The sequence below is a fragment of the Leopardus geoffroyi genome, chromosome A2 (assembly GCF_018350155.1).
Source record: "Leopardus geoffroyi isolate Oge1 chromosome A2, O.geoffroyi_Oge1_pat1.0, whole genome shotgun sequence".
Taxonomy (NCBI): domain Eukaryota; kingdom Metazoa; phylum Chordata; class Mammalia; order Carnivora; family Felidae; genus Leopardus; species Leopardus geoffroyi.
The window spans coordinates 107,190,922-107,218,134 of NC_059331.1; the positions used below are offsets into that span (position 1 = coordinate 107,190,922).

General features: G+C 36.7%; 1 protein-coding gene across 12 annotated transcripts in view; it reads right to left on the reverse strand.

Annotated features, from left to right (window-relative positions):
- Window positions 1-27,213, reverse strand: part of ETV1 (ETS variant transcription factor 1) — a 92,188-nt gene that overhangs the window by 5,008 nt on the left and 59,967 nt on the right. For all 12 annotated transcript variants that reach the window (XM_045494962.1, XM_045494961.1, XM_045494956.1 and 9 more), the window contains 4 exons: window positions 12,046-12,114; window positions 10,404-10,472; window positions 7,150-7,319; window positions 2,833-2,934 (listed from right to left, as the gene is read on the reverse strand). In XM_045494962.1, coding sequence (XP_045350918.1) covers window positions 2,833-2,934; window positions 7,150-7,319; window positions 10,404-10,472; window positions 12,046-12,114 — 410 coding nt within the window. The remainder of the gene's footprint in view (window positions 1-2,832; window positions 2,935-7,149; window positions 7,320-10,403; window positions 10,473-12,045; window positions 12,115-27,213) is intronic.

Sequence of the window (27,213 nt, forward strand, 5' to 3'; positions counted from 1 at the left end):
ACATTAAGTATACCCAAACTGCAAAGCTGAGATATACAGAACATGAATTTTATAGGAGATGAATTAGAGTTAAGGAAGGAAGTATCTTTTGAACTGTGCTTTGAAAGACTACACATTTAAATTATGTGTTAATTTTTAAAATCGTAGAAGTAACACAGAGAAACTAGAGGAAAACTAAAAACTACACATTAGACCAAAAGAAATAATGATTTATCATTGTATCATCAAGAAATAACCACTGTTCAAATTTTTCCACATATTTGTCTAGGCATTTCTGTTTTGAAATAGAAGTGAACACATGTATGTACAGTCTAAAAGCCATACCCCACCCTTTCTTCTTTCACAACTACTGAAATAATCAGGATTTTTTTATATGTTTAGATCCATTTGATTATTTTTATTTTCTAAACTTTCCATTTTATTTTCCTTGACATACACCACATACATACATAATTTTAAGTTTATATGATCTGAAAAGAAACCAGAGTATCAGAATTTTAAGTTTCTAAACAAGTGTGGTCATATAAACATTTTTCCACTACACCCTGAAATATAAAATTCTATATCACACTTTTTTTTTTAAGGACAGCATAATTTTCCTGAGTGACTCTGTTAAAATTTACTTAACCATTAGACTGATACAGATGTTAGGTAAAAATCAGAAGGCAAGGCACTCTATAAAGAGGGGACCATATCAGTGAAGTAATGAGGGGGTCACAGGCGTATCAAATAGCAGCAAAGAGAATCACTGAACACATATGGGGAAAAAGAGTAAACATGTCTGTAAAAACTGTAAACAGCCTTCATTTATGTGCTGGCTATAAGGAGACCTCAATTTTGCATATTTCACCATTAAACACCCTATGCTTTCTCACATTGCACGGCAACACCCCAAAAGGTATGTCATAGAAACGACAGAATTTTGCTACCCTCTACTAGCTGATAAACAGTTGCAAACAATTTCTTTGGGCAATTACATCCCAACAGGGAAAAATGTGAGGAGCAACACTATTTTAATCTGTATTTTAGTACCTATGCCATAATTTGATTATTTGATAGTATCTTGTCTTATCAATCTATTAAAATAAGAGGTAAACACACGGTGTATGTGATCATCGGATAAATAAACAGGCACATGGAATGGTGATATTAGTAATAAGAATCACGTTTGAACACCCTTGAGAATAATTAAGACCTGGCATGACATCCCGGAGATACCCTGTCAAACACTATGTCTAAAAGCTGAGGTGTAACTAGAGACCTTCTCTTTTGAACTCTCTGTGAATGCTCTCTTTAATAAGAGACTTAATGGTCAAGACACAGAAGCCAAATGTGTCTCAGCTCCCACTGGTTTCAGGGTGTGAGTGGTATTCAGAGCTACCTTTCGCTGAAGACTTCTATTGTGCCAGGTACCACGCAACGGTCTCGGGTACCTCATTTCATTTAATCATCAGAACAACTTCAGGAAGTAAAAACACCACCATTTAGCAGAAGAACCTGTTCAAAAGGTGACCCGCTGAGAAGTCAGCATGTAAACCCGACTGCATTCTCTCTTTCGCTGTGCACCACTACCCAGGACTGGGGAGCGCCTGCTGCACCAGCCCACGTGACGTGCTGGGACTAGGGACTTGGTGAGGAAAATGAAAGGGTCTCGCTGCAGGTGGGAAGGGCAGGTGAGAGGAAGGGAGGAATAAAAAAAGACCCTACGGTTGAGATGGAGAACACAGGGGAGCAGGTAGTAATAGGTTATATATCTTGAAGGCGAGATTCGGGGAAATAGGAAATGAGAAATGGATGCAGCCTTATCTTTCAAGGATCTTGGGCACTCTAACTTCTGAGCTGGTGAACTCCAGAGCACCAATTCCCTTTGGTCTAAAAACTCAGTGATGCTGTTCCCTCTGTTCCAGTATGTTACATGTAGCAAATGGTTGAGTTTTCTTGGTGTAAATATAGTGGTATAAAAAATATGCCACAGTGCAGAATATATACCTATGTTTGTGTCACCCAAATGAACAAAGGACACATAATAAGACAGTAATGTTCACAAAGGATAAATCATAAACTTGGTTCACAGTCTACACAACTGGAATGAATACACATGCAAGGCTGAAAGATGTAATAATCACAAGTATTCAATGTTTTATCTTTATTCATCGGTTCATTCCCTTCTTCAAAAATTTTACAATCTCTTCTGCATGCACTTCGCTTGTTTTATCTTACTCTTTTTTTTAAAGCCACTTTCAAATACTAAGAGAAGCTCACTTGAAATGAAATAAAATATATTTAACTTCATTCACCAATGAAATAGTATCAATACTTATTTTTAATAAATGGTTTAGGATTCTAAGCTGTCACGTGCTGAAACCAGGCAAGATCTCAGACAAGAAGAGAAGATTTTTCAGGACAAGAAATTCTCTGAATGTTTCTTAAGGATAAGAACAAGGAGGGAAAAAGTAAGCATTCAGTTTGTATTGGAAACTATAAACAAAAGCATTTCCAAATTATATAATTGTGGGGAATGTAGTGGACTACCGAAAACTTCTGGGAAGATATACGTGAGTATTAGTACTGAAACAACATTTTTTACCAAATACGGTAAAGCTGGGACTGCCAGAAAGCCTACTAGTTTCTATACGATATTATTACACCGGTCTCTAATGCCCAGGAATTTATAAATAGAAAGGCTTGTAATACCAAAACCAAGAGCTAAGCATATGTTAAAATGAGTGAAAACCTTGCTTCAGCAATGCAATGATATGTGGCTTTTAAAGTACGACATGCAGATTAATGTGCAACATTTCAATGAATTTTAATGCTGTTTTAGCTGCTCACCTTTTGCATGATTCCTTTCTCATAATAATAGCGAAGCGAACGGCTTAGTTTATCATAGTTCATAGCTGGCCTGTTTTTCTGAATGCCCCAACGCCGGGCCACCTGCCACCAAAACAGAATGACATTGTAGTGTTAAGTACTGCCTTATCAAGATATTTCATAAAACACTAGTGAATTAATCAATTACTTCCAAACCTTCCAAAACACATCCAAATTAAAGACCTAAGTAAAGAGGCAAAATCATGATCTGAATTTTCCTGTGTCCTGGTTTGCTTTTAAACCAGGCGTGCAGCGCAGTGATCATTCTGAAACTTCACAATAGAATTCTTTGTCACTATTGTTTTGGATACAAAATTAAATGGAAATAAGGGGATGTGTTTACAATGGGAACGAACAGGCTGCAATTCACCAAGATGAGGCAAGTTTCCCATCCTGAGATATATGGCCTGTTTTTTCCCTCTTAGTTTTTCAGATAAAACCCATAGATCAAGAACAGCTTAGTGATCTCTTTGTAAAGGTGTTTTTCGAGGTTATGATAAACTAAAGGAAAAAATACCCTGTTTGATACTAAATAAAAGAGTGAACAAGTGGCATTTTATGTGGAGCAGAGGAAACACTATACAAATTCATAATCTGAACTGCAAATAATTTTTATTGCCTGAAGCAGCATCAGAATAAAACTGTAACCAATACTAAACTGGCAAATTAGGCATTCACTTAGACAACAGTAATTGCATACTAAAAATAAGAAGGAAGTGGAAAAGGTCACCATGTACACAAGTCCACAAACAAAAATCTCTAAAGCAGAATGTCCACTTTGTTGTTTGGTGAAAAATCTCAGAACTTTTTATAATGTGGCTTTGGAGGAGCAACTTATGTGGCAGAGGAGAGGTTTTCAAGAAAAGCCCCTTCTTCAATGTATATGCCTCCCCCGCGTCACCACCGCCTTGGGCTGGCTGACGCATTATACTGAAGAGCGTAGCCTGCTTTTTCTACCCCAGCTACAACCATGTTCTCGTTAATTTCCATATTTTATTAGTCTGAGCAGATACTGCAGCTGTCATGCATACCTAGGCGACCCCAAGAGAGCATTAGCTAATAGAGTTAGTGTTTTCCTTCATTTCTATGAAATTCCAAGTTGTTGCTGGGTCCCATACACTAAAATAGAATTCTTTTCAGAGAGATCATAATGTCTTTCTCCATTTTATTAGCAATAGGCTTTCCTCAGGGTTTGTTTTTTCTTTTCCTTCCTTTTAAAAATACTGATCCTTGCTATCTTCTACCTCCTTAATTTGTATTCCCTGAATAAACATACAATGTAATTTAGCCACACGCATTCCTCTACTTTTTTAAGAGCAGAGAAATGTGATGCAACAGGGACATGATGACATATCCAAGTGGTCATCACAGCAGGTACATCTTAATTTTCCAAAGATCAACTTTATTTTAATGCAAGTGTTCTAAGCAGTAGTGAAATGGGAGGGTGGCAGTAAGAAATGAAAGCAATGCTTTCTAAATAAAATGCCTTTTAAAAACCGAATAATGAACACCAGCAAATCTTTAAGAGATTTGGCAAGTGAACAGCATGCAAACCTGGAAAGGACATGAAAACTACTTTTTTTCTTTTTTTTTTTAAATATATATATGTGTGTGTGTGTATATATATATATATATACATATATATATATTCTTTTTTAAATATAATTTATTGTCAAGTTGGCTAACATACAGTGTATACAGTGTGCTCTTGGTTTTGGGGGTAGATTCCCATGATTCATCACTTACATACAACACCCAGTGCTCATCCCAACAAGTGCCCTCCTCAGTGCCCATCCCCCACTTTCCCCTCTCCCGCACCCTCCCATCAACCCTCAGTTTGTTCTCTGTATTTAAGAGTGTCTTATTGTTTGACTCTCTCCCTATTTGTAACTATGTGAAAATAAAGTATTAATATTTCCTTAAATTAAACAACAACCTCTAAATAGTTTTTCATTTACAAATGCTTCTCATGAAGAAACTCACCAGGATGTCCCTAGAAAGTAAAAAACTTGCAACCAACTTTAAGACAACACAGTGGAAGTCTCTAGGGAGAGAAAGATGATTTTTTTGATACCATAAGCAGAGTCTGATTTTGAGGATGCCTGGTAATTCTCAGCACAAGTGGGTATTAGTAGGTATTTTAAAACAGTAAAATTTATTCTTAGAGATGTTTTCTTGAAATTTTGTGATGTTTATTCATTTTTGAGAGACAGAGAAAGACAGGGCATGAGCAGAAGAAAGGCAGAGAGAGAAGTAGACAGAATCTGAAGCAGGCTCCATGCAGGCCCACAAACCATGAGATCGTGACCTGAGCCAAAGTCAGATGCTTAACCGACTGAGCCACCCAGGTGCCCCGATTCTTAGAGATGTTTTAACTGACTCAGTGTCACATTCATCAAGAGAAGTACCACATACCAATATGCCTATGAGATGCAGATGAGTTATGCAAGATGAACAAGTTCTAGAGATCTACTCTACCACAGTGTGCCCACAGTTAACAGTACTATATTTTAGTCACAGGTAGAAGGAAATAACTGTTCGATGTAAATTCCTATCGCACGTACTCAGTTCTCCGATGAACCAACTCTTGCAGTGATTATTAACATGTTCGATGAGGTGAACAGCACACACTTCCATCACGTTAAAGGGCTTTCAAGTTACTTTACATTAAGTGTTTCTAGTCTCAATTTGTTAGTGCTTCACATTTTTACGGTTCTTTAGCTTACATCATTTAAGTGCATCTACATAAAAATGAATTTCGTTTGAAAGCCAAAGTAAGCTTGAGACACACTGCGGAAATTCAAACACCTAAACATTTAGCCCATACTAGACAATGGATATTTTCAAATTCTGAAATTTGTAGGTGTGTTTGGTGTAGGGCAACGGAGATGCAAAGCTAACCCGGCAAGCACGAGTTATAATCTGAAGTAGATTTATAATTATGCTAACCAGCTCCTGTTATTTCAAACTTCTTTTAATACATATTTGAATCAGATAATCTCTTAAATAAGAAAGGTAACTTATCTTCTGGATATCAAACTACAACATGTTATCTGATTATAAATGAATACCTGGTTTCAAAGGGCAGAAAATTTAAGATGTATAGGCCCATTATCCTAGGTTGTAGATATTTGGTCTATGAGAAACTAATCACTTGGGTTCAAAAATAGCTGGATATCTTACGAAATTTTTCAATCTTTCTGAGGTGTTTAAACCCTACAGCCAAAATGATCAGTCATAGGCATGTTAACTGAAAGTCTTCCATTGCTTTCTTGGCTAATGTAAACCAAAGTCAACTTCAAAAGTAGCAGAGAAAGCACCTTTAATAAGACACAAGCATTTCATACAAAAGTCACCTTTCTATAGAGGTCCAAAATGCAATTGGTGGGTTATGCCATAATAATTATAGTAGCTTTAAGTCTGAAACTAGACCTGGGGAGAATAAAACTTGAACTGAGACGTTTTTCCGGAAAACATTCCATCTGTCTGTGCACAGGGGCGACAGTAAGAAAGGTGAACAGGTAGTTGAAAGTGTGTTCCATTTATCCATATTATCTCTCTAGAATTCTCTCACTTTGGCAATTTCTTAGGTATTACGGTGGCACTTTGTACTTAATCCCTACTTTCTCATGGGGTGTACACAGTCCGGCTGCCTAGAAAAGGTATCACCAAAAATCAAAGAGAAGCAATGTCCCTACTGGGCCCGCATCTCTGAAGAAGTGAGCACTTCCTACTGCAGCTCTCGTGGGCCTTTACCCCCCCCCCCCACAGCAATTTCTCCCCCCCGCTCCCTCTGGCACATGACTTTGGTTTCTCAATGTCCCTCTCTGACCCCTTGACAAAATTAAGATTATCCAAATAACAAATGCTAATACTCAAGAACAATCCCTTCATGTGCAAAAGTAGTTGAACTTCAGATACACCCTCTCCTCCTCAAAAATCATCAAACATCCCCAATGTAGATGCTCTCTTAGAGACCTTCCCAAGCACTGCATTCTTGAATCAAGTCTTATGCCAACGATGCTCTGGCTAGTTTTCTTCATCAATTCCACAGGATGGTATTCAACTGGAAAAAGTGTGCAACATATTCATTTCTTAGTTTAAATGGATACATTTTTTTCTTTTGCCCACCTTCTAATTTAGAAGGTTTCCCTAAAGTTTTAAAAGTAAAAACAAACAAACAAACAAACAAAAACGTTTTTGGCACACTGATCGAATATATGTTTCTTCAATATTATAACATATCTGGTTTTCCAAACAAAAATCTGTTAAACCCACCTCTTCGGGCTCAATCAGTTTAAATTCCATGCCTCGCCCAGTCCACGCAATGAAATGAGAATTTGAAGGGTCATCCAGAAGAGCTACCAAAAACTGCCAGAGCTGAAGTGACCCCCGCCGCTGGTACGTGGGGCCTTCCCGATACATGCCTGGCTCCTGTTTGATGTCTCCTAAATTAAAAAGGTTTTAAGTTTCGATTATTAGCAATATTATGACATTTATATAATATTTACATTAAGTCAATCGCTAAAATGATTAAAACACAACCACTTTATGGGTGTCTGTGAAATGTAATGTTATTGCTAAACAGGGCTTTAAAACAATTAAAGGATTTGAAGTAAAGCGAGAATCTGTACAAACTCACAAACAACTATATATAACATATAAGGGTCAAAATAAATGCACACAGGTGCAGAATAAATCCATGGATGTCATTTACTTATAACATTTTTGTATAACCATTCTTTTGTTTTCATTCATTTATTTAAAAACCATACCGTCTAATCACACTTCTTTTTGCTTTTATTGTTAATGACATTATTCACTGCTCTAAGCAACACTGAAGAGGGAGTAATCAATTTTAAGCTCTGGGCACTTTATTTGTACAAATTAAATTCTGCAAACTATAATGTGTAATATCTCATTGACCTGCACATTACAAACTATTGCAAATCTTAATGCAAATATTTCAAAGCAAATTTAATAGCATCTTAAACGCTGGGTTAAGTAATCTGTACATTATATAAATTAGGAAAATCTCATAGGGAAATCAGAGCATATTGGATTATCATCATACCATCCTTTTCCACATCTTCATACGGGCACTACCACTTTCTTAGCTGGCAGCAAATAAAAATTTCTTTGTTTTTCTTCATCTCTTGCTTGCATTTCACTCATGAGAGTTTAGCTTACCAGTCTTTTTCTAAAAGTGCAATCTGAAAACATATGTACTGGAGCTTTCTGTAAATCTCTATTTTTAATCAAGAAAGGTTGGTTTGTGTTACATTTATTTGTTATTTATACATAGTGTAAAAACCTATTAAGTACATTACAGCACTATAGGTGTTAGTACCACAATTCTTCTGGCATAAATCTGGTCAGTTATCTTGCTTTTACCAACCAACCAAACAAACAAACAAAAAATTCAGTCATAACTCCTGATTATTTACATCTACCTCCAGGCACCTACCCCTAAAATATGTGGAAGTGGTCACACTGGGGAATGAATGTCTAGGGCCCTGTGGACATATCATTGTTAATGCACAACTTTCTCTTCTCCACGATAGAAGCAATTCAGACAGAATATACTGAAGCTAATCTATTCATAGTTAGTGTGAATTATAAAACAGGTGAAGTCAGAAGCTTCTTAAAACTTTCCTTTGGTTAGTAGACAGCAACATACCTCTTAAAATAATCACGAAAAGAGCAACACTTTAAAAACCATAACCAAAATAAAATTATTCAGTCAATAGCTGCTAAAAATCATTATGTCATTTTGGTCTAACCTAGATAATACAGAAGTGTCTCTTCATATTGATTTCAAGGACAGTTTTATTTATCTCAGTTTTTCCTTCTGAGACTCACAAATTTTTTCATGGGGGTAACTGAGCAATTATACAGAGTGAAACCCTGTCAAATTTTATAATCTCTGGGTTGTTTCTGCCTATAAATGTGACTGACCGTACTGGCCTTGTCGATGAAAAAAAATAACCCTTTGTTTTTCTACTCTTCTGCTCTCTATTCCTTACAAAAAAAAAAAAGTAATAAATATTATTTTCCAAAAAAGCCTTTCTTAGTACAAAATTGAGGATATTTAAAAGTCAAAGGGAATGAATAATCAAGATAGACATTCATGTGATTTAGGCTTCTTAGATTATGTCGTAATCCTATTGATAGTTTTGAGCTATTTTTTCTTCCTTACATGCCCATGCTGATAATCAAGATTTTTTAAAATGTTAAGCTCACTAAGAATGAAGCAAAGAAAGAAAGAAAGACAGAAAGAAAGAAAGAAAAAAGAAAGAAAGAAAAGAAAAAAACCTGATGAAGGTCATTCCAAAAAGTAAAGGCGTTATGCTCTGTCTGAAGAAAAAAGGTTGTATTTTAAGAATTGTGACACTCCACACCTCTCACACTGCTGAACTTCGAAGCTTAAAACCAGTATCTATTTAGAATAAGGCCAAAAAAGTGACCCCTACTGGAGCTTAACCCTGTGACCTTCAATGAATTTAGCAATTTAAAGCAAGATTAAGGAAAAAGATCTTCCCAAAATTATCATTCCTTCTGCGAAGGACCAGAGTAGCAAAAACCTCAGGAACAGAGTAGTCTTCAAGCAACTAATTAGAGATGTAGAAGCAATCTGAGCATGCACTTTGCTGTTTAAATAACAACGATTAAAAACTTATGCGCGCTACCAAGTCATTACAGCCATGATCCCCAAAGTTTGTGCAATCAGCTAATCAGAGGGTCCCTGCTCATTTCCTGTTAAACAATCAAAGCAGGAAATATGGAGCCCACTCCGAAGAACCACTAAACCAATGAACTGTTCACTTTTTACCCAAGCGTCCGCGTAGATGCTGACTTCTGCCACCTTTGTTGAGAAAGAAGAAATTCTATTTAACTTGACACTCTTTTCTAAAATCTGGAACCTTCTCACTGCAATCGAGAGTGATATTAAAAAGGTAATGCTTTCCTGACTCCATTTTAAGCAATTACAAAATAATGGCACATTAGGAATGAACATCTTCCCGAGGGGGGGTGGGGGGGGGAGAACCAAAAGGACTAACAATCACTAACTAAATGGGCAGCTATGTTGTTCCTGTGTTCCATAATGCATCTTTTCATGAACAATAAAAGGAAGAAGACTGCATTAGTCATCTGCGTATCCACAGTAGCATGCTTTCTGTTCTGCTTTGTTAATTATGGGATCAGCTTTCAATAAATCTCGAACAACAAGCTGCATGTGCTCAGCAGGGCAATGGAAAGACCCCTCTTACTGGACACAAAGCTCAGCAAGAATGATACTCTGGTTATAACTCTCAAAATGAGATCTCTCCTAGGACAAAAGCAAAAAGCTTCCGAATAAGGAAAGGAAGAGAGAATTTATAAAAGGTAAAGTTTAGCAAGAGTTGAATACATCACAAATGATGTGCACAGAAATTTTAAGTAGAGATGTCACCTTCTTTCAGGAGAATTGAGGGTGAACTCTCCACTCCCTCTTAGAAAAATTCAAACTTGAAGCACAATGAAAAACCTACCATCAAATTTCTCTGGGACAACACAGGTGTCATCATAAAACTGCCTGGGGCCCTTTTCAAACATACAGCCTGTGGGGAGAAAGAGGATACATTTATTCATGATAGAAATGAAATTCACAAGCAATTTAAAATAGAGCCATTAACACAAAAACTGGGGTAGAAAAGGGCTCTTCCATTTTTCAGCTCTGTGACCTTAGATACACTATTTAGCCTCTGTGTCTCTGTCTCCTCACCTATAAAATGGGCGTGATACTAAATCACCTATCTTAAAGGGGTGTTGTCAGGGTAAGAATTTAATATACACAAGTTTGGAATAGTACCTAGCACAGTGATATATGACAGACATTTATATCATTACTAACCCAAGCACAGAGCAGGTAAACACTGGCAAACTTAGAAATTACAATCTCCTTTTTCATTCTCTTCCAAGTTTTGTTATTCATGAGACAAGAAGGAAATCAAGATGAATTACTTATATTTACCTCACGGGGTTATCCTGATAAACTGAAACACATTCAGTCTACCCCTTACTTCCTGGGAGAAATATTTAGCTAGGCTAACCTTCTCATGTTTTCATCTCCAACAGCCAAGACAGTTTAATTCTATGTTTAATATTCCTTTTTCCTATAACAAAACTAAGTCCACAGGAAAAAAAAAAAACAAAATAGATCAACAGCTTTAACGGTCATTTTCTCCCCCGTGTCATTGACTGTGACCTTCAGTGAATTCTCGGTGTCTTTGATCGCCAGTAAGAAATTTCATACAATTTAATCACAGTTTTTTTTCTCAAATGTATTGGTCTCTACCATGAGTACACAACATTAACAACAGTAGTGACACTAATTACATCGCATTTCTTAAATATTTTTGATTTACCAGCTCATTATACTCTTCTTTAAATACAAGGATTTACTTCTATCAATCTCACTTACACAAAACAACCAATATTAGACCTAATGTAAATGCATGCATCTATATCATCTTACTGAGGACAAAGAGCATTATGATAAGAACCACACACATATTTCCAGAAATACTTCAGTAGGGAATGTATCCAGAGATCTTTTTTATTCACTAATTTGCAGGTATCAAAGTCTGTTAGATCAAAGCTTTCCCACTATGTTTACCATGAACACACCCATAATAAAAGTTCCTTCTGTAGGCCTCTTATGTGAAATTCCATTCTTAACTATTATTTGTCTGAAAATGAAAATCCAGTTTATTTAAAGGCAAATATATTTATATCTCCTGTCTTTTATTTCAAAACAGAGACTTAAATTTGTCAAGAAAAACTGACATTCCTCGAAGATACGTTTCTATAGAGAGTAGGAAGATAGGCTAATCTATAAAGCACATGTTCTATTTTAAAAGAATGTGGTTGTTGGGGGGGGGGGGGGGGGAAGAACACAGAACTCCACTTTTCAGCTGTTTACATGCACATGACTCATGTTAACAACCAAATTCAAGATAACGTGACCTGAAACATCTTCCTTTTACTTTAAAAAGATAAAGTTTTAAAATAGTGCTTTAGGGAACATAAGTGATTTTCCCCATAAAATAGAATGAATAATCAAATGATTGCATCTTTGGCACATCTGATTTTGACAGGATTTACAAGGAACTTCAATAATAGAAAACTTAACTTCTGTTCTGCTGGGATGAGCCAGGAAGCCTTCTTGCCTCATATAAATGGAGTGGCAGCTAGGCACTTCTGAAAGAAGAAACAACACCGGTCAAAGAGAAGTCTGGAGCGGAAAATGTGTGGTTACCAGTGAACAGAATGCAGAGAGGAAAATAACCGAAACTGACATGAGTCTCCACGAGAAGAGCTTGTCAACACGTAGTTAACATTTCAGGCAGGGCCCACACAAGAAATGGTGAACACGGACTCTCTTCGACAGGCATGTGAATTCACAGCTTTACCCACATTTGCTGAAGAGTGGTTCTCCTGCAATCCCACATGAATAGGAGAGTAGCCTTGAAACAAATGGTGTAATGAGTTAAATACGTTTGGGGGGCATTTATGAGATATATCTGTATATCCCATGGTACTTAGAGGAAAGATCAACAAAAGACTCATTCATAGTTTATTTCATGAACACTGGAAGAAATTATTAACAAAACACCAAAATTGCTACATCTCTTAAAATTAGTCTAGCCTTTCAAGGTGATTGCTATTTTCAGCCCCAAATAAAAGTATCACTAACTTTTTATTTTGTTAAGCACACAGGTCATACTCCAAACCAATGAGACTAGAGAACAGAAATCCCACCATTTCGTAGCAAATACCACTATCACCCTAGGAGTGAGGCCTTGCCTATCTGACCAAGTTAACTCATCACTGAAAAAATACAAAAAAATAAACTTGGTTAATGGTTAAACTTGAGTCCTAGTGATGGCTGTTTATTAGGTTAGGGAGGGGGAAAAGGAAAAACAATATGGATAAGGAGACAAAAGATTAAAATTCAAGTGCTTTATTTACCACTAGCAAAGCTACATGACTTTAGAAAAACCATTCTGTGTCCAAGTGTATATAAAATAAAGGTCGGGTCAGATGTTATCTACAATCTACTACAGGCTCAAGTTCTTTGATTCTGAAAAAAGAAGTTCACTCACTTGATCAAAGGTTGATGTCTGGTGAAGCCAATGAAGTTATAGCTTCAGGAAGGATCCTCCACTTACAGGAGTCCCTCGTGAGGTCCTGCCCCTAACTTTGTATATGCCATTTCATTTTCTTTTTCTTTCAGAAGATTCCACAAAGTTTATGTTTTAGGTCCCACAAACCTGGACCAAAGCCTGTATATAACATATACAGATTCTATAGGAGTGTATAAATATATGTGACTAAACTAATTCTATCTTCTGTATGTATACTGAGGTCTTTGAAACTCTGAACACATATAAACTTATAAAACACATGACAAATGTGTTATTTAAGAGTGTGTCCCCCCATTCCACCACTCATAGTAAGTACGTGATTTCTGAACGTGTACTAAAGATCACTTAAAAGAAGTGGGATTTAAAGGCCCTCATCTCTTCTTAACTACCCATCCATAGAATTTAATGTTATAATAGATCATCAGCACCATTTACTTGGCCTAGAGGTCATTCTTTCTCAGTCTGGAATGTTCCATTTTTAAAGTATATACAATTAAAAAAAAACAAAAACAAAAAAACAAAAATTGCCTGGTGATTAATGTCAACCAAAATATCAGATATTTTTGCACAGAAAAAAGTTGATGTGGTTTTAGTCAAAAATATTTTTTTAAGTTTTATTTACTCAGAGAGAGAGAGAGAAAGCATATGAGCAAGGGAGGGGTGGAGAGAGACAAGAGAGACAGATGGAGATTGAGAGAGAGAGAGACAGAGACAGAGAGAGAGAGAGAGAGAGACAGAGACAGAGAGAGAGAGAGAGAGAGAGAGAGAATCCCAAGCAGGCTCTGCACTGTCAGAATGGAGCCTGACTCAGGGCTCAAACTCACAAAGCCCGAGATCATGACCTGGGCTGAAACCAAGAGTCAGATGCTTAAGTGACTGAGCCACACAGGTGCCCCTAGTCAAATATATCTCAATAGTAATTCATTAGAGCAATAACATTTAAAAGTATGTAGAAATCAACAGCTTTTGAGTTGCAAACAGTATAAAACTCATTATCAAACATTTTAGTATACCATGCCTTCTTTACATGACACATTATCTAGTATAGAATTCTGACCGTACAAAAGACAGAATTAATCTTGTTTCTTGATATCAGGACATTTATCATGGGGTTGCAGAGTGATTGAACGTCTGGGTTACCAAATAGTTAGCAATCCATTTTATCCATACTTTTTAACCAGTGGTATTTCAGATTAATTTTTAACGTTATTTTGATTTATTGCCAGGCATAGGACCCTTGAAGCAGCTGGGCCTAGAAGGGACAGTGTTAATGACTCTGCCATCAGCTCAGCAGCTGTTTAGAGGTAAGAATTTTGTTGTACCAATGTTGACACCCTGCCACAAAATACTTTTCCTGACTGCTGGCCAGCTGGAGTATGGCTGTAAAAACAGCTGGCTGGCTCTGAAGCTAGAGGAAAACATATAGATTAAACTCTATTATATATAAGTGTGACTAAATGTAGTCTTTCCTCCCAAGAGGGGAAGAAGGAGAGGAGCAGAGGAAATGCAAGTACTTATAAGAAACCCACTATTCAAAGTTGAAGGAACATCTTATAAAACAAAATAACATAATACAAAACAAGCATGATCTTGGACATTTGACATCAAAGAAAGAATTTGATCATTTCACTAACTTTCACGTATCTATTGACCTTGCTGATTTGTTATTTCTTGTACTAATTCTGTAATATTTTTCATAAATTCTGTTTATTAATCTGTGACATTCAAAGTATACTAATTTAAAACCCATAATAAATAATAATTTCTAATAAGGCTAAAGCCAGGACCTCCATTACAGTTCCAGAGGCGAAACTTATGATCGAGGTTCTAAGAAAAACAAGGAACAGCAGCTTAGAAAGAAACATACATATGTAAGAATATACATGTGTTTTTTCCCACTCTTAATACTATTTATTATACTCCAGAGTAAATAAAATTAACATCTAGCTCTTGAAATTGAGATGCCACCTAACAGTGTTTAAATCCAGTCTATCCTTAAAATCAGTATCCTTTATACAGTCCAGAGAAGCCTGAAAAAATATAGCTAAGAGGAGTTTATTCCCCTAAAGTAACTAAAGTCATGTTATCCTAAAGTGGTATCAGTTAATTTATGACTATCAGAGTGGGTCAGACTCTAATCAAATTGTAGAAACATTTCCAAAGTGATTATTCAATCAAATGACTAACATGGTTAATTAGGAGCCATAAACATTGCTCTGAAGTTCATCAAAGTAATGACTTGCCCAGAAAAATTACTGCTAATTAAATTGCCTGCTGCTTTCATTTCTACCTTATCTAATAAAAAATCCAACCAATGAAGTTTGGCATTACATTTTAACTTCTGCTAAATGCTCAACCAAGATCCAAAGCAGCTAAGCGGTGACTTCAAAGGCAAATGTTTTGTGGCAGGGAATGGAGGCATTGCATACGTATACACTCATGTTTTTTCATAGGATAAAGCTTACAAAATTCAGCAGCGATCATAAAATGTAGTTTAACCCATGCACAAACGTTACTATGATAGCGTATTTGTGCTGTTCTATTATGTGTCCATAGATTATAATTTTAGGCTCAGGAGACCAGCATGGATTACAAATGTGCATCTTGTCTTCTAATAGACCTGGTTTTGAACCTCGGTTCTGAGATTTTGTGGGAGTACGACATTTTGCTAGTTATTTCACATCTCAAACATTCAACTTCCACATCTGTAAAATGGGAATTATAAGCGACACCCTTCAAAGGGTTCTTGGGAGGACCATATGTGCAACATTTCACTTAGTGCCAACAGCGAGGATTCAGGATATGGTGCTTATCATTGAAAACAGAAACTATTTTTAAGTGACCCTCACAAGTGTTTAAAGTGAGTGAACCACAGCACTTAAAATTAAAAATGATTACATAGTGAAATTATTTTTGCATCTTAAATGGCTATTCTTAACACAGTTACCTGAGAAGATTGATTTGTTGCTTATTCGTATACTTATTCAGTGATATTCTTCACAAATCTATAAACCCATGATATTTAAAATACACTGATTTAAAGTTCATTACAAACTCATGACTTCTCAGGTTGAAGTGAGAAGCTCCATTACATTTTCAAAATATTCGGCGGTATCTCTTTTGAGCTACTTTCTACAGTATTACGCCCTAATATTTGCTGCTGTGTGACTGGTTTAAAAAGTCTTAAATTTAATCTGTAAATTGAATTATGTAAACTTCATTTAACACAAAGGATTTTGTATTATTTTGAAACCTATGGATCAAAGAGCACTAGGACATGACCATAGTATGGGCCCCGCCAGCTTGCAGAAACTATAGTGGCTGTAATTTGTCACAGATGAGCTCGGGGGAGGGTGATCAGTATGCTACAAAAATTCAAAGCAGCAAAGCACAGTTGTCCTTTTAATGCACTAGTTAACGTAGGGGCAGTTAGGAAAAACAGTAAACACAGACCCCAAACTATCCGATTTTCTTAGTGTTCACCTCTAGTAACACTGTTAAAATTGCCTTTAAGATATGCAGGTTTCTTAAGAACAAACGAACAAGTTGGCTTTTCTCTCTCTTGCATTTCCAAGCCACAGTGGGAAACACAGCACTGATTTGGGGAGCTTTACCAAAAGCCAGACCACAAAGTGGAGTTTTGAATTTGTGCACATGGCATAGCTACACGCTGCTCCGATTTGTGTATTTGCATACTGCTGCCCAGGGGTACAAAAGGAAGAATCCCCTCAGGGCACGGTTTGCCTAAACCTTCTAGGAGCTGTATGAGGCCAGATCAGAGACAAATATTTGCCAACACCATCTGAGATATCCATACACTTTGCTGAAATTGTTTGTTATCAAATACTGCGCAAACCTGAAAATTCTTGATACTATAAACTTTGAGCAAGGAGTAAGAAACGCCTCTCTTTCCCTGGAGGTTTTTACTTAAATTCGTGTGGCAATCATCAGTGTGATGACTTAAGCACTCAAGTCTCTGACAGTAAATAAGAAATCCCTGTGAAATAGGAACAAGTTTGATGTATTTTAATGTGATGTTGCTTTCACATGAGTGTCCAATGGAAAAAGATGGATTTTTTTTATACTCTTGACTAACTCCTTGGGGAAGAGATTTGACAAAATCAAGTCTACCTAAACGTGTCTGTTAAACACTGATGACGGCGGAAAACCTGGCACATTAAAGTCCAGGGATGAAATATGTGTGCAGACATACATCTGAACTCAGCAGGTACTTAGTGAATGAAAACTATGTGTGCATGTGTGGGTCATTCTAGGCATACACAGGAGTTTAAACAAGCTTTTCAAAAACACATGTAACTATTACCTAAAGAAATAGAGAGGTGTTGCAAGAACTAAAGACATTAATCTCCTTCAAGAAAGATGAGCACTATGAGGTATCTTGCCAAAGTTTTATCTGTCTTGAACTTCATGTTTTACTGTTTTGTTTGTTTCTCCCCATTTCCTGGCACAGTGTTTAAAATCCAAAGATTTTCTAGAGTGCAGGAATAACAGGAGCTTTATGAAGATGTATTTAAATGCAAATGCATTCACATATACCCTAGTCTAGCATCCTTTTACTATGCATTTCTACTTGCCCTATGAATAGATTTCATGTAGCTAATTGAGAAAATTATGTTTTATAAAGTTTTCTGCAAAGGATGCTAAGAGGAATGAATTTTTTACACTCGTATGATCTCTCTATGATAGAACAAATCTAAAAGAATTAACTCTAAAATAAGACTCAGGATGAGTACATCTGAATTCACTTGAGAGAGAAGGCAAGTGGGATGGCAAAAAAAAAAAATGAAGTTTTATAAGACCTATTTGTCATCAGTCACAAAAGCTCTACGTGGATGTAACATCTTAGGTTGCTGAACCTCATATAAAAAAGGCAAAAAAGTTGGAGTTGGCTCAAATCTGGGGAAGACAGTGATGAATTTAGTATGACCTCATTCACACTTAGATGGGATCTTTTTCATTGGGATTTTGAGTAAACTGTTAATAACATAAAATCTGTAGAGATATTCTCTTCCACCACAGCCTGGAAATACAGAGACTACTGTTGATAGAACTGAGGACAGAAGGAGAACTTTGTTCTTTATATGCTTTGCACAGTATATGTAAAGTATTTTTTTTAAAGTAATGCTTTTATCTGCATTCAGATACTTTTAAAACATAAAGGCTACATAACATGAAAGAACAATATAGAACAACCTACCTATGAAACTGCAAACTTCTCTTCTAAGCATTTAAGTTTTGGGGGGACAGTATCCTACACAAATAATGACCAGATTCAAACAGGATTATCTTATATGATCTAGCAGACTGACAATTTTCCAAGTCTTACAAGCCTGTGAAGGCTTTATTTAGTTAGAGTTAAAAATAAAATTGAAGTGATAGGAAATATTATAACTCTGTTTATTAGATATTATTGTACTCTGACAATTAACAGAAATTTTAAAGAAAATGCAAGAAAAGATGCGCTTTGCTAAACTGAGGCCACCAAAAAAAAAAAAAAATCTGAAGTGGTGAAAGTGTTAACGCTGAGTTCTGATACCGAATTGTTCCTCTGCTTGAGTCTATGTGATTTGAAGCAAACACATCATGAATGGCTTTGTCCTCTCCCTCTCATCTCTCCTTGGATCACTGTAATATTCAGATATTTACTCTACTTGCTTCGAACGTGAATAATACTAGTATCAAGTTCTCTATGATTGCTCACTATGTCTCAGACAGCATAATAGTTCAGTACCTTGTTGGTCTTGCACAATTGGATTGTCTTCACATAAGAATATCTTTCTCACTTTGTCTTATCCTTTGGTCCCCAAAAGTGTATTTGTAAATATTAGAAATAATAATAATGGCATCTTACTTCAGGACTAGCAGCCTTTTAGGAAATCTCTAGAGGTCCAGATAAAATCATATCATAAAGATATCCCCTATTATTGCCTGGACACCTAATACTATATATATTAATAGCTTTACAAACATCATCATATCTAATCCTTACAAAAACAGGAAGGTAGAGGAATTATTTGCCCCGTTCTATAAATAAGGAAACTGAGGACAAAAGAGGCAACAAAACATACTTGATATGACAAAGAGAGTAAATAGTCATCAGGCACAGAATTCAGTATAATATTTCCAGTGTCATACAAAGTGGGAGGTTTTGTTTTTGAATGCTAAGAATAACAAAAACATGCGGATGAAGCAGTGCACTGTGGAGGCCCACACACTGAAAAAAAAGGTCACCAGAATAGAGTATTCAAACATACTAAATTTCAGAAAATGGTAAAGAAATCACACGCGTGTCATTCTCTCAGTTTTGTCTTGGCTGCTTTTTAATACTGTGCTATTATTTAATTTCTATGATGCTACACGATAGTATATTCACTTGGTTGTGTTTAATTTTATGAGCACAGTTATCTTCGAATATCTCTCCTAGTAAAATTTTGCAGAGTTTTAGAAACAATTAACTTAAAAATCTCTCTCACACACATGATAAAAACAACCATCTATTTAAGGTGACAAAACTTCCTTGAAAATGTTTCAATTACATTCCTCATGTGTTAGGCAAAAGTATTTCATAGAAACAAAAAGCCTCCCTTTTCCTCTAAACTATGAAATACTCAACTCACTGAAGAAATAGAAATCCTCTAAGTGCAAAAGAAAATACCCTGTAACAACAGTCAAACCTTAAAAGTAGATATTCAAATAGCTACTTTCAAAAAATAAATAATATTATCTTACCTCTTGTTCACATTCATGAACCACACAAACACAAACACACACCCCCAAATATGCATCCTTAAACCATTTAATTTCAAATCTTAGTTGCACATACAAAAACAGTTGTAAGATCACTTTGTCCACTTGCAGTTCTGGGCCTAAGCATCCTGGTGGTTTTCTTTAGAAAGACACTAAAAATCCCACACTATGAAAGTACTCTCTCCTCCCTCTTCTAATTCCCTTTTTTGATGCTAGTACAACTCACAAGCAGATTATCCCTCCCTTCCCCCTTTCCTGCCTGTAAAATCCAAGTTAGACAAACACTGTGTGGCTGAAATGACATATTTGAATGGAATTCAGACCCACCAGTTCCTGTTTATGTTTCAGATTTGAGAATGTTGTCTTCTCATTCACTATACATTAGAAACACTGCAAGGCCATAAATAGTGTTGGGTTACATGCAGGCAGGACCAATGAGCATTAATCATTACTTCTAGTCAACTGGCAAAAGCAGCAGCTGATGGAACACTACACCCTTCAGCTCTGTATAAATGGACATTCCAAAGAGTGTGTGTGTGTGTGTGTGTGTGTGTGTGTGTGTGTGTGTGTGTTTCCTTTCAGTCTCCATTTTATGAATGAAACTCCAGGCTCTATAGAGTCCATTCATGTAAGACAAATGCTTACAGGGCTCTGCCCCTGGGGATCAATCAGTCATGGGTAAAACTGATATGATTGGTTTAAGACAGCCTTCAGCCTTCCATTACTGACTTAAAATGCAGTCCCTGTCCATCTGACCTGTGTTAATGCATAAAGAGTAAATCCAGACCATGGTCTCAATTCTCAAATCAAATCACTAGCCAATGCCACTTACTGTAACTGTAGATTTAGAGCATATTTAAGTATTTCTTAGAAAAAGCAATACAGTGGACCAGAGTACTGTTTTGGGTGATTTGCTATTTTAACTCAGAAGAATGAGGAAAATCCATTTGAGGCATGCATGCTAGGCAATAAAAAGCAAAGTCAAGTTGTGAGGCCAATCCCTGACCTCTACTGTAATAACAGAATTAATTAGGAAGTCATCACCGTCACTCTTCACAACTGAAGCACCTAAAAATCAGAGATTAAATGATCTACTCGTCCACAAATCAGTGGCTGAGGAAAAGAAAATTATCTTTGGATGTTAGAGAAACAGATAGAATGCTAACGTTTTCTGAAGGATCAATAGCTCATTCCTTTAAATTCCCAAGTGATTCTCCAGTTGAATTTCTCGAAGCAATAGTTTTAAAGTTAGGATGGGGGGGGGGGGAATGAGCTGCCATGTTTCAGGAGAAAATGTAACCATAAGCAAATGATGCTTACTAATGGAATAGGGCCAAGTCTTGGCCTTTGGGAGTGTTAAATATCAGTTACAAAAAGCCAAAGTTCATGGAACCATAAACATCGCTGCACTGGAAATTACTAAAGACGGTAGAAATTACTAAAGACGGTAATGCTTAAAAACATCTAAAGTTTTAGAAGAAAAAAGCTATTTATGAGCAATTATGGGAATGATTTGTGAAGAGTCAGTCCTATACCAAATACTGTTAAACATATAATAGGTTTTATCAGCCATCTGTAACTTGGTCCTTGCCTCTAGAGGGAAAAAAAAAAAAAAAAAAAAAACACTTCTCTCTTCCAGTGATCTGAAGCCATATGGGAAAACAGTTGCAGTCAACCATCTCTGTATATATCTCTAAACAATTTCTCATGAAATCTTTACCATGTCCGTTAAAGAAAGAATGAGGATAAACATAAAAAAAAATGCCTAGTATTCATCTTTAAACCTGTGAAAGATTATCTACTATCGTGTAATGACCATTTAATATTTATCTCCCGATTTCTAATATCTGGTAAATAAAATAGCAGAGAATAAATAAAGTTACCAACACGTTTTAGGATTCAAAACTGAAATGCCTGACATAGCCAGGTGGGGAGATAATAAGGAATTCTATAATCTCCCATCCAGAGAAAATATGGAGCAGAGGCAAGATCACTGAAGAGTGAACATACACTGAATTATTAATTCCTAAATAACACTCTTTGAATTAAAAAAAACACAATATTCTTCTATTTAAAGTGGTTCCAAGATATGCAAATAAAATGATGAAATTAAGTTGAATATTTTCAAGTGTAATATTTCATATATGTAAAATATAAAATTATAATTATTGGTCATAGGACCTTCCATTTTAGAGATGATGAAGCCTACTAATTAATGGAAAGCCTGGATGTTCAAAATAACTATCAGGAGCCCTTACTCCCTCTGTCACATCTGACTTTAATTAGCATTTTTCAACAGTTTCCTTTTGTAATCGCTGCATTCCTTGTGTTTCCTGAGCAATATGTTAGGTTGTTTACTTATGTGTAACTCAATTGTTCAGAAAAGACAGAAGAATATGTATTAGTAAATACACATGAAGTCAATTTCTCAAATATATTATCTCCTCTTGTAAATAAATAATAAGATATCATTTAAAAGGATGATAAACCCTGGAGCACCTGGGGGGCTAAACTGGTTAAGCGTCTGAATCTAGATTTCAGCTCAGGGCATGATTTCATGGTTCACGGGTTTGAGCCCCAAAAAGGGCTCTGTGCTGGCGGTGTGGAGCCTGGTTGGGATTCTCTCTCTCCTTCTCTCTCTGACCTTGCCCTCCCTCTCTCTCTCTCTCAAAATAAATAAATAAACCCTGATGACAACATTCCTGAGATAATACTCTTGTAGTGGCAAAATTAGCCTACTAAGAGTATAGAGATACTACTGGGTAATTGTAGCCTTCTAAATTTTGCTCTTATGTTTTTGCTTTTTAGAAGTTTTATGTAATTTGACCAACTGTTTGAGGCCATGGAGAATCATCTCCAAACACATAAAGCACTACCTACTCATATTTCTATGTGTCCGCAGAAAATAATTATGTTGTCTTGCTCTGTTATCCTCTGATTTCAACCTCTAACTTCCACCTTAAAACATTATTATAAACTCTGCAAGGGGAATCCCAAACGAGGCTTACTAGAAGCAGCAGTAGGAATTACTTGACTCCTTTTCCTACTCTTTGACCAAGATGACTAGCTACCAACACAGCAAAAACACAGAATAACAATGACAGTGGAAAAATCTTCCCCTCTTGCCATTTTAGAAATCCAAGAGTATTTATGTTTAACTCTCTTGACTAAAGTGCCAACTTGGGCATACATGACTACCAGATATATGTGTCAGTTCTGACAGATGAAAACTGAACATAATCTTAGTTTTAACATATTTAATATGAGGTGAATATATTTTCAGTATTTATTTCATCAATTCTCTGCCTATGTATCATTTTTCTACATGCTAAACACAGAAAATCATTCTCTAAATGGAAAGGTTTGCCTATGGGCCTTTATCAAAATCCTAGGGTGATAAAGAAGGATATAGGGGAACTTGGAAAGATTGCTTGGGTGAAGAATGGATTTAAAAAGGGAGGATGGAAAAGTCCCACTTTATTCTTTTTTTTTTTTTTTAATTTTTTTTTTTCCAACGTTTATTTATTTTTGGGACAGAGAGAGACAGAGCATGAACGGGGGAGGGGCAGAGAGAGAGGGAGACACAGAATCGGAAACAGGCTCCAGGCTCTGAGCCATCAGCCCAGAGCCCGACGCGGGGCTCGAACTCACGGACCGCGAGATCGTGACCTGGCTGAAGTCGGACGCTTAACCGACTGCGCCACCCAGGCGCCCCATAGTCCCACTTTATTCTTCCAAATGTAAGCTTTCCAACTGTTTCACAAAATATCTGTGTACCTGGAGAGAAGTTGACATGGAAGAGCCTCAGGCGTGTTATCTGTACAACTAGGGCGTGGAGAAAAAACGTGAACTAGGTGATTTCCAAGAACTTTCATGATTTTAAAAATTTACAATTCTACACAACAACTATTCGTGTCAATTTCCAAATTTCCAGTAGTGTTGACAACACCATTAAAAAATATAAAACACTTTCCTCAGGGAGCACATGATGTCAGCTTTCTCCACTAACCCCTACTTCTACTTCCTCCTCTCCGGAAGCTCAAGGCATGCAGTACCCCCCAATCTCTGATTGGAGCAGGTTCCTGAAAGTTCTCCTCTGCCCCATCTCCCTCCCCAGCTGTTTGATGAAACTGCTCCACCACAGGGCTGGGAGGCATCTTTGAAACTAATTAGAATAATAGAATAGGCCCTGAGGGCTAAAAACATCTTATTCATGTGTTACCCTTCAGTCAACTCCTAGGTTAAAAATTTTAATATACCCCATAGCGCAAAGGAACAAAGTACTAATTGTGGATTGCAAACACTGAGCAGGGATGAACCAAAAATCCACTAAATAGCATATTAATTCTGCTCCCACCTCTAAGGCAGTCCTGGACACAAACTAATAGCAAGCCAGGTAGGTTTGCAGCATGTGGTACTATAATATAATCCTTTACTTAGCATTCTTTCCACTTAAAGGACTGACGTGATTAATTTGGATACTTCTTCAACTCCAAATGGGTTGATATTTTAAAACAGAACACATATTTCCTGTCTGATTAGCAAAGTAATACCTAGGCACTGTTAAAATGCAAAGCACTTCACAGGCAAAACAAATTGCTTAGGATATCATCACGCGTATGAAGTCACAATATATGGGGCATCTGGGTGGCTCAGTTGGTTAAGCATCCAACTCTTGGTTTCGGCTCAGGTCATCATCTTGAAGTTTCAGGAATTCAAACCTCACATCTGGCACTGTGCTGGCAGCACACAGCCTGCTTGGGATTCTCTATCTCCCCCTTTCTCTGCACTTCCCCCACTCACACGGTCTCTCTCTCTCTCAAAATAGATAAATTAATTTAAAAAAATTTAAGCCACAGTATGTCTGTATTGGGTCTTATTTGCATGAGTCATTCGGTGCGTCTATTTTTTTTTTACTCATCTCGTTTCATTAAACTTTTTTATAAAAAAACTGACTTCAAATGGCTGCATGATATTTCTGTTATGGATAGTTATAACTTACTCTACCATTCAACTACTATATACTTTTAACATTTCTCCCTCTCATTCATTTGCTGTGTCTTTCATCCCTTAACATTAATTTCCAGAGTGAAATTATCTAATCACAGTATATGAACACTGTGTGCTGATGTTTTCTTGAGCCAAACTTCAGTTTCATGTAAGTACCACGCCACTAAAAATACTACCCCTAAAATCTACCAAAAGGAAAGAAAGAAAAACGAAACAAAAGACCAACCAATCAACGAACACAAACAACTCCAACGAAATATGTTCTTATGCATATATAAAATATTTGCCTTGTTCAGCATTGTGAATCGGTGAAACCTCACATGCAAACATGAAAATGGGAAAGTGACTATGATTCTATGAAAATGTGGCGTGGCATAAGGCACTTCCACTGAAGCACTCAACGCATATTCAACCCATTTCATGTAGTCACTTAGCCATTAGGGCAAGAAAGGGAAAACCACGATGGATTCAGGAGAAGTCAAACTAACAAAAAAACCCGTGTACTGCTTTGTGCAGCACTATTAAGCTCGAGAAGAAGAGAAAGAAAACAATAACAGATGTAATTGTCGAGAACTTAATATCATAATATAATAATGATCACACACACTGCACTGGTTCACCAAATTGGACCTAAATACCCATCTTTTTTAATCTTCTCAGTGTCTTCTGATTCAGGTTTTCTTCTCTTCTCCTAAATAAAAATTTCTACTCAACTAACATAATATTTTGCATTTTTTTTTAGCTTGAATACTCAGCAGTTGAAATTGCATTCCTGTAATTATAATTATAACTAATAGACCTTCCATTTCCCATGTCATAATTAATGTCAGGCTTTATTAGAGCATCATCATGCTGCCTTTTCACTTACAAAGCTTCTTTTATTTTCACAACATTTATGTTATATTGAATTAAGCAATAAAGAGTTCTGGAGGCCTTCTGAAAGGAAAACCTTTGGAACATAGATGCTAAGTAAACTATGAAACGTTTTTGCATTGTTTTTAAATCACATCAACTATTTCCTAATGTCCTATTTGTTCAACATCAGTAAGTGAACCAAGAAATCAATGATCCAGTGATAAATACATTAGATTTCATAAAAAGATTATTTAATGTGCTCTCAAAAGGGATGAAAGAAGTAATGACAACGAAACAAAATATCTGGAGATCATATTTGTTGACTGCAATGTAGGACATATACAGATGTGTCAACTTGATCCCAGCTGTTTGGTGGCCAGGGAAATATATTTTGATACCTGCATATTAATTTTCACAGGCCTGGTTATACCGTTACCACCGTTCTTTTAGACCGCAACCAGAAGCTCCAACTTTACAACTTAATTACTCAAGCACAACAGAACTGTATCCTATTGGCAATACTTAAATTAGCATTCAGAGGTGCTGTACAATTTTAGCAATCTGCAAGAGGATTTGGAGGGTAGGAAGGAATATAAACTAACAGCTTCTCAAATATTAAACAAGTGTTCTACAAGTCATTTGCAAGGTATAATGTACACTTCACAAAAGACATGCCCCATATACCTTTAAAATTGGATAGAGTGCCTGAATGGCTCAGCTGGTTCAACATCTGACTTCAGCTCAGATGAGGATCTCACCATCCTTGATTTCGAGCCCCACGTCGGGCTCTGTGCAGACAGCTCAGAGCCTGGAGCCTGCTTCAGATTCTGTGTCTCCCTCTCTCTCTCTGTCCCTCCTCCATTCGTATTCTCTCTCTCCCTCTCAAAAATAAATAAACATTTAAAAAAAAATTAAATTGGAAGGGCACCTGAGTGGCTCAGACAGTTAAGTGCCAGACTTTAGCTCAGGTCATGATCTCACAGTTCGTGGGTTTGAGCCCCAGGTCGGGCTCTGGGCTGACACCTCAGAGCCTGCTTCAGATTCTGTGTCTCCCTCTCTTTCTGCCCCTCCCCCACTCACACTCTTTCTGTCCTTTTCTGTCTCTCTCCCCCTCAAAAATAAACATACATTAAAAATTTTTTTTAAATAAAAAAATAAAAAAAAAATTTAAATTGGATACTGGACTATGACTGACAGAATTATCATGTCCTCCACAATTCACTGTAGATGCCCTAATGCCCACTGTGAGCATACTTGGAGATGGGGCCTTTGAGAGAGAATTAGGGTTGGATTCAGTTATGAGGGTGGGACCCCCATGATGGAATCAGTGCCCTCATAAGAAGAGGAAGAGAGATCAGAGCTCATTCACTCTCTTTCTCTCTCTGCCACGCAAGGACGTAGTGAGAAAGTGGCCATCTTCAAGCCAGGAAGAGGGCCCTTCCCAGGAACTAAATCTGCTGGCACCTTGATCTTGGGCCTTCCCAGCCTGCAGGACTGTGCGAAACGTGTTATTTAAGCT